This window comes from Sinocyclocheilus anshuiensis, unplaced genomic scaffold (genome assembly GCF_001515605.1).
Source record: "Sinocyclocheilus anshuiensis isolate Anshui unplaced genomic scaffold, SAMN03320099.WGS_v1.1 scaffold85, whole genome shotgun sequence".
Taxonomy (NCBI): domain Eukaryota; kingdom Metazoa; phylum Chordata; class Actinopteri; order Cypriniformes; family Cyprinidae; genus Sinocyclocheilus; species Sinocyclocheilus anshuiensis.
The window spans coordinates 3,992,485-4,007,449 of NW_015536800.1; the positions used below are offsets into that span (position 1 = coordinate 3,992,485).

At 39.8% G+C, this 14,965-nt stretch overlaps 1 protein-coding gene across 1 annotated transcript in view; it reads left to right on the top strand.

Annotated features, from left to right (window-relative positions):
• Positions 1-8,451: 8,451 nt before the first annotated feature.
• Positions 8,452-14,965, top strand: part of LOC107656601 (rho GTPase-activating protein 7-like) — a 141,321-nt gene continuing 134,807 nt past the window's right edge. The window contains exons 1-2 of the mRNA XM_016444500.1: positions 8,452-8,775; positions 9,851-11,303. Coding sequence (XP_016299986.1) covers positions 9,927-11,303 — 1,377 coding nt within the window. The 5' untranslated portion in view covers positions 8,452-8,775; positions 9,851-9,926. The remainder of the gene's footprint in view (positions 8,776-9,850; positions 11,304-14,965) is intronic.

Sequence of the window (14,965 nt, forward strand, 5' to 3'; positions counted from 1 at the left end):
ATATATTTTTTTTTAAATTATTTTTTATTGTTGAAATGTCTAAGTTTGGTCACTTTCAGTTGTTTGAGGTTTTGATATTTTACTGTACATAGCCATTATAAAATTCCATCTTGAATAAATAGTTCATCCAAAAATGACAATTTGTTGAAAATGTACTAACCCTTAGGGCATTCAATATGTTTGTTTCTTTATTGGAAAAGATTTGGAGACATTTAACATTGCATCACTTGCTCACCAATGGCTCCTCTGCAGTGAATGGGTGCCGTCAGAATGAGAGTTCAAACAGCTGATGAAAACATCACAATAATTCATGTAATCAGTAATCCACACAATTAGTTAATTACCGTGAAGCTGTGTTTGTACTAAAGTTAACAAATCCAACAAGACTGCTGTCAAAACAAAACTGACTGTTTCTGGCTCAAATTTGAGTCCTTTATCAATAATATTGCTTTCTCTAGTTAAAAATCCTTCTTATTCTGATGGCACCCATTCACTGCAGATAATCCATTTGGCCAGAAAATTATGTAATATTACATTTCTCCAGATCTGTTCAGATGAAGACAAACTCTTCTACATCTTGTATGGTCTGAGTGTGAGTAAATGTTCAGCAAATTTTCATTTTTGGTGAACTATTCCTTTAAATAACAAAATAAGTCTGTTTTCCCAGAAAATAATTTAGAGAAACAGAAACATGATCAATGGTTAATGACTAGTAATTAATGTGGCCTATTCAATCTGTTACCTTCTCAGTAACTTTGTTGAGTTCTGAAACAAAACAAATAGTTAATCATTCATTATTTAATTAAATTTAGTTTTAATATATTCAGGCTTTAATCACATGACTAAATCAATATGTATGTCATATTAAAACAAATAGTGTAATACACTAATGCATAATAATAAATCAACCAAATATCCAATTCAATACGCACACAGATTGTCATATTTGGAATTGCTGTGTTGTGTTTTGAAAGCAAATGCAAGTAAGATCATGCAAATTGGTGGAGTTGGAAAAAAAATAAAAGCAAAAACAATATATATATTAATTTAGGCTGAATAATGAGAAACATTCAAGGGGATGAACAATTTTAACTCAATTTAAATTCCCATTAAAAACATAATTACCCAAAGAGGACAGAGCGATTTAATCAAAGTTGGTAATGGTTTAGGGAAAAAAAAAAGATCAGTGTGGGGGGCAGTGAAGGCAGAGATAATAAGAGCATACAACTCTGGAAGAAATCCAAGCATCTGAGAAGTCAAGCACAGTCACCACTGACCTTCTAAATGGATTGGCATCCAGAACTGTAGATATAAAGGCATAAAAAATCTCAGTGCTTAACTGAGTGCTTTGTGAAAGGGTCGTGTGTCTGTGTGTGTTTGGGGGTCAGCCATGACCAGAGATTGTGAGACAGGATATGGTGGTTATTGCATATAGTTGTGGTCCTGATCTCCAGGCTCAAGCAATAAATCTAAAGCTCAATGTAGGGGATCCATTTTGCCAAAGAACACACTAGTAAGCTCCGTGATTGACTCGTCTCCCTGGTTAAGCTTTGCTTTCATGTCTGCCCATGCTGTATATCTATTTGAAGATTTCCATCCAAATTAAATACTGAGTTGGAAGCTTAACGTACAAAACACACAGTTTAAGACTTTGCAAATAAACCAGCTTCAACACCAAACCAATTAGTTCTGTAACTTACATTGTACTTCATAAGTATTGTACATTCATAAGTTAACATTAATGTAATTTTTCTAAAAACAATGTAATATAATAATAACAATTATTATTATTATTATTATTATTATTATTATTATTATTATTATTATTATTATTATTATTATTTTAGATTAAAATGTATCCTTTCTGTTTTATTAGTTTAACAAAATCAACATCTGGATAGTGCTTTCTGAAAAGTCTAGATAGTGTATTATTATTATTGTTGTTGTTATTATTATTATTATTTACATATATTAGACAATGGTTTTTAAACTACACTTTAAAAAATTGAGAAATATAATCTGTTATTGACAACTATGATGCAATGGATTCTTTACATATCCCTTTTTTGGATGACTATATAGGATATATAAAGTAATTTTGTCATATTTAATGAATTACTAATTAATCGTTTTGCTGCCTTAATATTTTTATTTAAAAAAATGTAGTTTCTGTTTTATAGGTTTAATAAAATCTAAATTTGGATTCTGCATATTATTACTGTTGTTGTTGTTGTTGTTATTTACATATATTAGTAAATGATTTTTAACTACCTATCTAAACTAACTTGTTATTATTATTATTAGTAGTAGTAGTAGTAGTAGTAGTAGTAGTAGTAGTTTAGTAGTCTAAACTACGATCTAAATTTGAATTCTGCATATTATTATTATTATTATTAATACTACTACTACTACTACTACTACTACTACTATACTATTATGGTCCTATTCTTGTTCTTGATGTTTAATAAGAAAACTGAATTTTGCCAATCTTTTGATGGATATGCACAGTTACCAGATCACTTTCTATGCAAATGATTGAACCGTTTGTCTTCTATCTCAGTAAGCAGTTGACATTTGCATTTGCATTTAAAGTTGATAGCTTTTTCACTTTCACCTTCAAGCGAGCAAAACTTTCCAGCAGCCCCACGTGGGTGCCCTCCTCAAGTTAAAATGACCGTCCACCAATAATAAACTATATGACACAGGAATGTGGGAGCATTTCCTCTGAGCAGTGCTTATAGAGCACAGGGCAGACCAGATGGGACTTCTGAACACTTCATGAATGGGTCATTCTTTATCCAGAGTCATGTGACTAATGATGCCGTTATGCGAGAGCGGAACTCTCATGCTCCTAAATGGGCATGTTTCCGCTCTAGAGGAACGAGTGTGGGTGTATTTCAGCATTTTATAGGAAAGATGACAGGTCCTGCATACATACACACCTTTTTCTATTACTCATATAGTTTAATAACAGTATAGCTTAACCTCAAATGATGAATACAGCTCAGAGCAGCAATTTTATAGTATGCATGAGCTTTTCGTGTATCAAGATATTATGATTTTCAACGTTTTAGGAAATAACAGTTCATTTTGGTCAGAACACACAATTGCACTGAAGCTGAATATTGTGAAGGTAATTAGTGGACGAACTGAGTCACACACACTATCCCTGGTCTTTTAAATGGTCAGTCTGATCTAGACCTACTTTGTGTTGTCATGAGTTTGTGTGATGTTTGGCCTCTGGTTGGAGGAGCAGGAATAGCAGAGGTTAAGAGCAGTTAGAAATAGGACAGTACCGTTTTCCCATGAAAAACTCCTCCAAGCAACCTCCCACACACACAGCTTCTATCTGGGAGCTTGTGAGTGTGTGTTCAAAATCAGTTTGCTTAACTATCATGGAGTGAGTGAAAGGGTGGTTTTGGTTATACAAACAGAAGGCCACGTGACAGAGATCGTGTTTGTCCATTTTTGTGTGGGATTATTGTCTGCATTTCTGTGTAGTCCGTTCTGTCAATTTCCAGGAGTATATAATCATTCCATATGTGGAGCATATCTTCAGTCTGCAAAAGATCGGTTTGAATGTGACAGACAAAAAGAATGTGACCGAAAGAGATAGAGATATGGAGGAGGAAAATGTGTCTTCTTTCTTCCCATTTTATTTTATTTAATTTATAAATTAAAAGATGTGTGTGTGTGTGTGTGTGTGTGTGTGCGTGCGTGCGTGCGTGCGTGCGTGCACGTTTTTGTGACATATGAGGACACAAATTTGTATAATGGCATGGGTATGACAGGTATTACAAGGAGAAGGTGACTTATGAGGACATTACCCCATGTCCCCATTTTTCAAAACGCTTATAAATCATACAGAGTGTTTTTTTTGAGAAAGTAAAAATGCACAAAGTTTCCTGTAAGGGGTAGGGTTAGGTGTAGGGTTGGTGTAGGGCGGGTGTACCTCACACGTCCTGAAAAGTGAAGCTGTGGGCTTTTTGATCGCCCCCTGGTGGCTGGCTGCAGTACAGGTCATAAACCCCGCCCTCTCCATGTAAACGAATGGGACTTGAGTCAAAAAAAAAAAATTTATTACACTTCCAATACAATTTTCCGAAAGATGGTTTTGGTCATTTAAGGTAGTTGTTATCACGCTGATATATGTTCAATTGTTCGTTTTTGTGATAAGTTTGATTTTAGCTAGTAATGCTGGTTGATTGGGTCTGCGGGAGTTTGAACAGGAGTTTGATACCGCGGCTCCACCTCACGAAACTACTGCGCAGACTCTGGCTCCAAACGAATATCTACTGCGCAGACCCGGGCTCCAAATGAATCTCTACTGCGCAGACCCGGGCTCCAAATGAATCTCTACTGCACAGGCTCTGAACCATTACGCCTATGGAATGTCCCCACAATTCACAAAAACAAATATGTGTGTATGTGTGTGTGTGTTTGTGTGTGGTTCAGGTATACAAAATGTCCCCTCAAAGATGGCAATATCCAACATCTTTGTCCTTGTGGGGACATATTTTTTTTTGGTCCCCATGAGGAAAACAAGCTTATAAATCATACAGAATTAAGTTTTCTGAAAATCTATAACAGCAAAATGTTTTGTGTGAGGGGTAGGTTTGGGGTCAGGGTAAGGGGATAAAAAATACAGCTTGTACAGCAGAAAAACAATTACGACTATACAATGTGTGTGTGTGTGTGTGTGTGTGTGTGTGTGTTGATTAATGATTATTTATTTATTACTATTAGTAGTAAGTAGTAGTAGTAGTAGTATTGTTATTTATTTATTTATTTATTTATTTATCATACAATGGAAGTCAGTGGTAACCAAACCAGTTTGACATTCTTGACAACCAGAACATTCTTCAAAATATATTTCCTAGAGTCTTTCAGAAGAAAGAATGTCTCACAGGTCTGGAACCACAGTAAGGTCAATAAATTATGATAAGATTTCATTTTTAGGTGAACTATCCCTTTAAACACAACATTAAGATTAAATCACAATAGTAACATTAGCTTCTCCTCTGTCTTGCCCGTCTCATTTGCATAAGCTTTACTCAACTGTGTTGTACAGTATATTACTCACACGCTCACATCATGTCACCAACAATTACTGTTTGCCAACAAATTGTCAGTGCTCAAGCTGATCCTGAATGATTTCTGGCCACTTACCCACTGCAAATGGCAGTCAGTGTGAATGCCCCTTTAGTTTGTATGGGTTCCAGGGCCCGCATTCTTAAAGCTCCTAAGATTCCTCTAAGAAAGCTCCTAATTTAGCTTAAAAATTTCTACGTAGGAGTCTTAGCTTAAGAGCGATTCAGGACCAATCTGAGAGCAACTCTAAGCGAGGAAAAGACAAAAACTTTCATCTTAGTGAGGAGGCGGGGCTGACCCCGCTGCTAGGTATGACAGTCTTTTGAAGACTGTGATTGGTTGGTTGTCCAATAAGGAAATAAAAGAGCACTTTTAAGTGTAGGGTCTATAATAAGCATTCACTTTGAAATTACAGGCGTAAAATTTCCTGTTTTACCGTACTCTCTCTCTCTCACATACACACACATTATATATGTATATATATTCTTTATGTATTATTTACCATGCTGTTAATATCGTACTTAACGTATTTGATAGGAAATTAACAGCGACACAATAAGGTAATTGTTTGTGTGATCACTTTGCTTATAGAAGGTTGTGACAGACCCAAATCATTACTGCTGCATAGTTGCGTTTTTACAGTTGCCAAATATGTTAATGTAGTTGATGTAGTGATTACTTCAATTTCTGGCGCTATGGCATTTCTGCGTGGTATCTGAGATGTTAGCGTGTCTCTAATAAGATTGGTCACAAACAAAATCCCTGCACGATCTAATGTGTAGCGTCTTATTAACTCACTGTCATGCATTGTGTGCAACACAATGTATCAATCCACTAGATCCCTTTGGTCTTCCAACCAGGATCTATTGTTTACCCCTAAGTCGAGGCTTAAGTGCAGGGGAGATCGTGCTTTCTGTATTGCTGCCCCCAGGCTTTGGAACGCCTTGCCACTATCCATTAGACAAGCTTCTTCTCTTAATATTTTTAAGTCCAGGCTAAAGACATTTTTATTTTCTAAAGCGTATGGCTGATGGGATATTTGTATGATTTTATAACTTTTCTGTTTGTTTGTTGTGTGTTTTTCTGTTTTTAATGATTTACCGGAAAGCACATTGGTCGACGGAAGTTGTAATTAATTGTGTTATATAAATAAATTGTTAAGGGTGCTCCGATCAGGATTTTTGAGGCCGATCACCGATCGCCGATCACAGAAAGCAGTATCTTATTGATACTCCAATCAGGATTTGTATACATTTATTCAGTGCCTGAATTTCATTTTTGAAAATGGAGGGAATTCCCTTCTTAGGTGTCTCTTGTGAGAGGGGAAGCAGCACGGACTGTGCTTTCACACAGGAGTCCGCTACTGATCCGTGACTACAAACGGAGTAATGTGAACCTGCCGTTATGTGTGTGTGCGTTGCAAGTGTGCATGAGCGTACTGTCTCCAGGAGAGCGCGCGAACGCTGAATAGTTAAACCCTGGCAATAATTAAAAAGAAATGCAATTTATAAACTTTCGTGACGATGTGACACTGCCTCGACTGTGCATGTGCTAGTGACAATTCCTATGTCAACTGTGCAGCGTGCGGCTCGCTTATAGACAGACGCGATGTCTGGTGATTTTAAGCCATTTGCGTATTTTGAGAGCGAAACAGAGAGCGCGCGTGGTGATTCACGCTGTTTGTGAAATTACGTCTTTAATTTGAAATTAAGGTTTTCAAATTACTTTATAAGTTATTTAAGAAATATGAAGGTGAGTATCTCACCTTCAGCATTATAATTATTTCACCCACGCCGGACAGAGACTGAGACGGTGCCGCTGCATGCCATGCCCAAATTGTCATTGTCAACACATTTATTCTCCCTCTTCATGTTTCATCCATTTTCTCCACTGCTAAATAAACTATTAAGCCTCTTAAAAGTCCTCGTCCATACTCCTAACAATTTTGGACCTTAAGACCTCTTTTAAGGTTTAAGATGCTTTCTGAATCACTTTTTTCTTTACTAGGATCTTTTCTTTAATTTAAAGAGGAAACACCCACATTTCTAATCATTTTCTTATAATTTTGTCAAAAGGAGCAACTCTTAGCACTACGATTTTTCATGAATACGGGCCCTGGTCTTTTCCCTTTAAACAACAAAGTGAGAGAGAGAAGGTGACTGTCAAGAAACATGTCTATATTAGGTAATAGAATAGCCAACTCACACACTGAAATGCTCTATACCTTGTTTTATTTTGAAGCAGCCCAAGAACAAGCAAGCCACTGTCAAAGAGTTTTGATGTGGCCCTTTCCAAGATATGTTGAAAAATGTTCCTCAAACTATTTAGGCTATAATAATAATAATAATATTGTAACCTATAATAATTCATTTTATCAATAGTATAAAGTATTTGTATGCATTAGCTAAATATAAAAAGTAAAATAATAATAATTGTAATACTACTGCTACTAATTATATACTGGTTATTATTATTATTATTATTATTATTATTATTAAAAGGTTTGTTTAAGTGTTTGGGTAAGAAAAAAAAACATAAATGAGTGCCAAAGCATTACTGCAATCTGACTTGGCCCTCTGACTCAAACCTTTACACAGTATGCTGTCTGCTTCTAATCAAAACTGGAGAGTGCTTTTCCCAGCTAACACACTGATACGCAGACACACAGAGGCGTGGAAAGAGAAGTGTGTGTGTGTGTGTGTGTGTGTGTGTGTGTGTGTGTGTGTTTCTGTGTGTGAATGTCAGTGAGAGGAAAGGGAATGTGGCATGCCGATTTTATAGGAAGGATAAATGTTACGAACAGCACAGAAATAGAAAGGGGGGGGAAAGAAAAGCAGAGAGAGAGAGTAAAAAGTAGACTCTCAGTTTCTAGGAGAACTGCACTTTAGAGATGTGAAAAGCCTGGTTTCTAAAAAGAAAGTTTGAGAAAGCAAGAGATAGAGGAAGAGAGCGAGATGGAAAAACAGTGACTTAAGACTGTCAGAAACAAAAAGAACAGTCATCCCAAGCAAAGACCTCTAATGCCGTCAAGATGACAACACACTCTCCACGTTTCAAGCTCCATGTGTCTCTGTTTTCTTCTCCTCCTCCTTGTTTCTTCCAGAGAGAAAAAGCTCTAGCAGGAACTGACCACGATCAGTGATCGCTCCAGACGTCTGGGGAGATTGGTCAAAACAAATGGCTTCCTCCTCCCTCATCTGGAGTTCTTGCATCATCTCTTCAACCGCTTCATTGAAAGAAAAACTGAAATTGGTTGCAGAACCAATTAGGGACGCTTATTGCTGAGGAGCGCATGTCGGTCTGACAGCTGAACACTTGATCTATCAACACAACTGAAGTAGTCTAGAGGCTTCAAACATGGATTTGTTTATTTATTTTTTACCTTGGAGAATTATTTAACACAGAATGTATTTGTCCGGCATCTCTCTTTAGACTTTTTCAATGCAGCAATTGTGTTTGATTGTAACATCGCATGGGACCATAGAAAAGTTGTTGACCCCTGGAGACACATGACCTTGACGTCCTGGCTGGCTTGAGAACAGAGCTAGCTGTGTCAGAGGGTGAGCTCACCACACAGCGGGGCGAGTGGGTAACTGGCCGCTCCATCGCCGCAGACAGATAGTACCAACACGGAGTGACACACTCACAAGGCCAGAGGAAGAGGAGAAGGAGAGAAGCATCCAGGTAATAATGACTGTGTGCTTATGAATCTCTTTTAAATGTCTGCTGCACTGGCTTTCTGTCACGTTTTCGTTGTTTATATTCAAATTTAGACATTTAGTTACTCTAGCAGGCTCATACTGAGACATTACCAAACAAGCACAAAGTAAGTTCAGGATGTCAGTGACGTGAGCAACTAAGGATTATCTTTCTTTACGACAAGATAACTGTCTTTATCGAAAATGAATAATCCATGAAAGCGCTTGCCAAAGGAAAGTTGGACCTCATGACCAGATGTTCAACAGAGGGAGTAACTTCTGGCCAGATGTGAGAGGAATGTTCTGGTTAGGACCGTCTCTGAACTCTCGCCACTAACCGCTGACTTCACATAGATGTCAAGAAGATCTATCAGACTTTAGGGACTACAAGAGCTCCTGCCATTTCACCACGCTGTGTGGTTTCCTCCAGCGGTCTTTTATTGCTGCACTTCTTTCCATCTTGAGACTTTCCTTCTGGTCTTATTTTAAAGAGAAGTCAGTCCTTCGTGGCTAATCACTGAAGAATGACTTGTGCAAAATGTAGAGAAGTCTTACTGTACTTTTGAGTGGGTGGAGGGTCTGGTGAAATGCTTGGCTGACTCAACTGTTGGCGTGAGGGTAAATGTGATTCGGTTATTTTTCTTTTCCTTCACGAGTCAGTCCTACAGCTGTTTATGAGATCTGCTTTAAATGTTTGTTCTTCATGTAGCTGTAATTGGTAATAATCTTTTCTGTAAGTATCAAAAAAGAAATGTCAAAAGTTGTCAAAAGTTGGTTTGTATGCACTTGGTTCTTCAAGAATAAATCTAGTATTTATTATGTTCGAAAAGGATTGTGACATCACATTAAGTTGCCAATGCAGTTTTCGATATAACACAGAACAGACTCTTCAGACTAAACAAGTTTAAGAGCACTTGAGTTTCAATGTCAATAGCATTCATTAGGTGTATCATTTCCATTTCTCTCACATTTGAAGATCACAAGTGTTTGACAATGAAGAAATTCTCTCTTTATCTCTCTCTCTCTCTCTCTCTCTCTCTCTCTCTCTCTCTCTCTTGCAGGAGGACCTGTATCTGGTTTTGTGCTTTCCGTGGGTTATAATAATAAGGCTCTATGGGCTAGCCGAGGGATCTGGCCATGCCTTTTGCTATTCGTAAGAAAAGCTGGGAGGATCATGTGACCCCACGGACAGGATTACAGTACAGCTATGATGACCTAGACTTGGTCTGCTGCCATGTGCGGTACAAGCGCAGTAGGTGTGCCTCAATGCCTGAGTGTGGTCATCACCAGCCTTGGACTTTGGGACTTTGGATCGGAGATGGTACAAGAACGATGGAGAGTATAGTGCAGAAGTTTAAGGGTGGAGCTCAACCTAACTGTGAAGGCGCAAAGTCCAAATCATTGACGCCTGGAGACACAGTCAATGAAAAAGCACAGCACAAGAGTGACCAAGATAGCAGGCTACCTTTAGACAACGTGGCAGATCAAGATGAATTGGAATGTTCTGCTTCAGGAAATTTTCAGGCTCACATTGGAGATCCAAATAATAAGGAACTAAACAAGGATAAAGTATCTGCTTCCCATAGCCTAACACATTCTGTGCTCCCTACCCCAGTATTAGCTCAAATAGAAGAATCAAATGATTTATTAAATGTGCTGAAGGACAGTCACTCTATCAAAGTTGACTGTTCTGAACCAACTTATCCCAAAAGTGGAACTTGCACAGAAAATACAGAATCAATGGTGAAGGTCAGTGTGGGCAGTCAGATGTTAGTACATGAGCACATGAGTGTCACAAGTGAGAACACAGACATAACTAATAAACCTCCCACCTCTGATTCACAGCAGAAATCTGCTGACCCAAACAATATTGTGGAAGGACAATGTTGTGAAACGTCTGAACAGACTATTTTAACATGTGGCAAAGGCGAATGCTCACACACAGATGAAACTGTGATCCCAAACTTGTTATCATCACCAGCTTCTCAAGAAATTCACATTCCAGAAGCTAGCTCAGATGCTAATAAAGCAAGTCTAGTGTGCAAACATCACGTAGTATCTAAAGGTCAAGACAATGAAAATCAGGAAGGTGATGGCATTTTTAAATGTTGCGATTATGAGATGTTAAAAGTTGGAAGCCTTAAAACACCTGCTTGTGAAATGTCTCAACTGGAGCCATCTGGAAAAACTGACATCATGGAAACATGTCATGATTGCTCATCAAAACTCCAAACCATCCATGAGGGCTCCTTTCCTGAACCTGGAGATGATGCTTCTGGTCAGATATCAGCAGAGAAGCCAGAACATCCGAGTACAAACCTAAACACCATCAACTGTGAGAATTTGAGAACTTCAGAGGCTCAAAACACGAGAGTAAAGGAGGCAGCAAGAGGAAAACCTCAACCTGAAGGACACTATGATGAACATCAGGCAAACCAATATACAAATAGAGCCAAAGACCTTGAGAGTGTCCCAAAAGCTGAAGGTTCCCTTGTAACGCTTCGTACAAGGAAGGTAAGATGTTTTTCATAGATTGTTTTTTTTTATTCAGTTTGATTTACACTTAAGAAAAGTAAAAAAGAAAGCAGAAATAATAATAAAAAAGTGCTTTAGTCAAGCAATATATAAAGAAATCCTTTTGCCCATGAGGTAGTTTCCCTTATGTGTCATGCCTATAAAGGTCATCAGTCAGTCAGTAAGGGAAATTCTGGGGGAATTTCCACATAATTTGACTGTAACAAAGCAATTAAGTATGCAAATAAATGGAAATCTAGAAAAACAAATGGTTCTATTTTATGCATCACAAGATTTCAATTAGTTTCGTGTTAAACCCTGTATTCACAGTGTTTTTTATTTATTTATTTTGGGGTATATTTGCAAGTTTTATTATAGACAGTAGAAAGCAGACAGGAAGTTATGGGCAGTGTTGGGAAGGTTACTTTGGAAATGTAATAGGTTACAGATTACAAGTTACCCTATTTAAAATGTAATAGTAGTGTAACTTTTTCAATTACTTTATTAAAGTAATGTAACTGATTACTTTTGATTACTTTTTGATTACTTTTCAAAATGTCTAATGAATGTTTATTTGCAACTGTTAATCATTTTCAAACATTTACACCATGCAGGGTTAACCTTACAGTAGTGCTCAACACTGTCAGACCTTCAAAATCCTTCATCACTTGAATTAAGATGATCAAATTTGAACACATCCACCACGAGTTACATTTATTTTGTAATTAAATTACGTAACGCCATTACATTTAACTAGTTACTCCCCAACACTGGTTATGGGGGAGGAAGAGAGGGGGAGTGGAATGAGGAGATGCAGGATTCAAACCTTAATCTTCCACAAGCACCGCAGCTCATAATGTAGTTCTGTTTTTTCAAAACCCCTAAACCCTATTTTGGAGCATACTTTATCCCACCTGTTTGTTCTTCAAGCATGATTGATAATGCAAATAATGGGACTTGTTGAGAAGATGTGTGCTATTACTTTTCTAAGTTGCAATTTCACCTAAATCTCACATGGTGTTTAATAAAAGAGACAACAACAAACATATAGACATACACACTGAAGAAGTAGGAACTCGAGTCAAATCAATTCACTACAATGGGAATATTCTCCATTGACTTCTGAATGGCCTAAAAACCACAGCAATGCCCTACTAACCACTCAGAACACTGCTTTATTTTTTTCTTTCTTTCTTTCTTTCTTTCTTTAGGTCGGTAAGATTTTTACATGTTTTTCAGTCTCTAATGCTCACCAAGGCTACGTTTAATTGATTTAAACAACAGAAACAGCAGCATTGTAAAATATTTTTAGTGTAATAGTGTTTTCTATTTCAATATATTTTAAAATGCCATTTATTATAGTGATGGCAAAACGTCTCCAGGTTACGAATGTAACCATGGTTCCCCAAGGGAACGAGACGCTGCGGCGGAAACGCTTTGGGAATGCCCCCAGCGTGACCATGCTCTGAATCACATATGAAATCAGTCCAATAGATGGGCGAGACGTCATGGGTGGGTGATGTTGCGACCAGGAAGCTATAAAAGCACGTGCTGTGGAACCGGCGTCAGCTTCTAAGAATGAAGCAAGCGCTCACAGGGATGCCGGAAGTATGGCATTGAGACGCAGCGTCTCGTTCCCTCGGGGAACCATGGTTATATTCGAAACCTGGATATATTCCCCTTCAGGAACTCGAGCTGTGTCGGAAACGCTTTGGGAACAAGTATGCCCACACAGCCAGACTTACAAATCCCTGCCTAGTGTGGAAGAGCACAGCTAAGGCGAGAGAAAGGAGCCAGGAGTGGCGCAGAATGCAGAAAGGCACCTGACAAAGTAGGCGGGGACATCCCACAGCATCCCGAAGGCCAACTTCAGAAGGAGTGAGTCTTGACCCCTAAAGGAGAGGGGAGATCAGAGGACGAAATGAAAAAGCATCCTGATCCACCGCTTAGCATAAGCTTCTCTGGCCAGAGGCCTCAGCCTCAGCTCACCGTGAAGGAAACGTGTAACTAGGGGGTGTCTGCCCACTGACTGGCCACCGACACGTAGACTTTAAAGGTGGAGTGGGTCAACCCTGCAGAGAAACGGGCCTGCAGGAACTCCAGCACTGTACCAACTGGGCAGTAAACTGGGTCAAGCTGGCAGTCTCTGCACCAAGAAGTGAAAAGATTCCACTTCAGGGCATACCGTTTCCTCGTAGAGGGAGTTCTAGATTGGAGAATGGTCTCAACAACCTCGGTTGAGAGACAGGAAGCTGAGAGTTGTGCCTCCCCCCAGGGGCCACACCCATGCTTCCACAGCTCCAGGCGGGGGTGAAGATAGTACCCTCCGCCTGTGAGAGGAGATTCCTCCTGACGGAAATCTCCCATGGAGAGCGGTCGAGAAGGGAAATCAGGTCCGAGAACCATACTCGGACAGGCCAGAACGGGGCTACCAACAGTAGACGGACCCCGTCCTGGCACACTTGAACGCAGACCTCGCTGGTGGTTGATTTAAGAGACCGCCGCCGTGTAGTCGGTGCACCAACACATGGCGACCTCTTAGGTCTGGGAGAAAGTGTTCAAATGCTAGAAACATGGCCAGCATCTCCAGGCAGTTGAAGTGCCACGTGAGATGGCAGCCGCTCCACAGACCACGGGCTGAGCGGCCACTCATGACCGCTCCTCAACCGGTGAGGGACGAGTCCGTCGCTAGCATTACGCATGTCTAAGGCACGTAGGCATCGCCGCGTGACCTTGAGCATGTGGAGCGGGTTTCCCCTCAGGAAGAACCCCTTGGTCTTGAGCCACCACTGTAGGGGTCTCATGTACAGCAGGCCAAAAGGTATCACGGTGGACACAGCTGCCATCAGACCCAGCAGTTTCTGGAACTGCTGACAGTGAGTGACCCGCAGGGTTGGCAGATCGATCTCCTGAGGGCACTGTGGAGAGACGGGCACCGTATAATGAGGTGTACACCACTCTTCACCAGAGGGTTCCGGCCCTCAGAAGTCCTGGGCCTTAGGCTCCCGCCCAGCAGCCCCTGATGACCACCTCAGAAGAGAGGAAAACGCGTGCTCTCACTCGAGAAAATGTATTTATTTATTTATTCCCAAGAGCTCCTGTATATCTAACTTCTCATAATCAGAAGAAATACTTCATTTTAATTCCTCATAATAAAATGCAGCCAACAACCAGACAAGTAAACATGGTCTGGTGTGATAAGATTAATTTCAAAACCGAAAATGATGTATGCACGCGTTGCCTCGGCAGCGCGCGAGCCGCTCGGTCACACAAACAATATCAATCTCCTCGGAGAAAGATAGGTGTAGCAGCGAGCTCTCACTCAGAGAGGGAAGAAACCGCAGCGCGGGCTTCCAAACCTCAAGAGAGAGCGCTATCTAGGGAATGCGGGTGGAGATAGAGAGAGCCCGTCTCCAACCCGTCAGCCAGATCATGTGCAATCCCCGCGATCTCAATCACTGCCGTGCCTCAGCAGCAGCGGGACCGTAAAACTCCTCGGAGCGTGCCCGGTGAGAGCGGAGCGTTTAACATCGGGTAAAGCACAATCAGCCCCCTCTCTTTTTCCTGAGAGCTGACTGTGCGAGTTCCGCTCCACAGTAAAGCTGCTCATTATAATATTAGGCATAATATGCTTGTGTAACTGATGCTTGTGCAACTGGTGT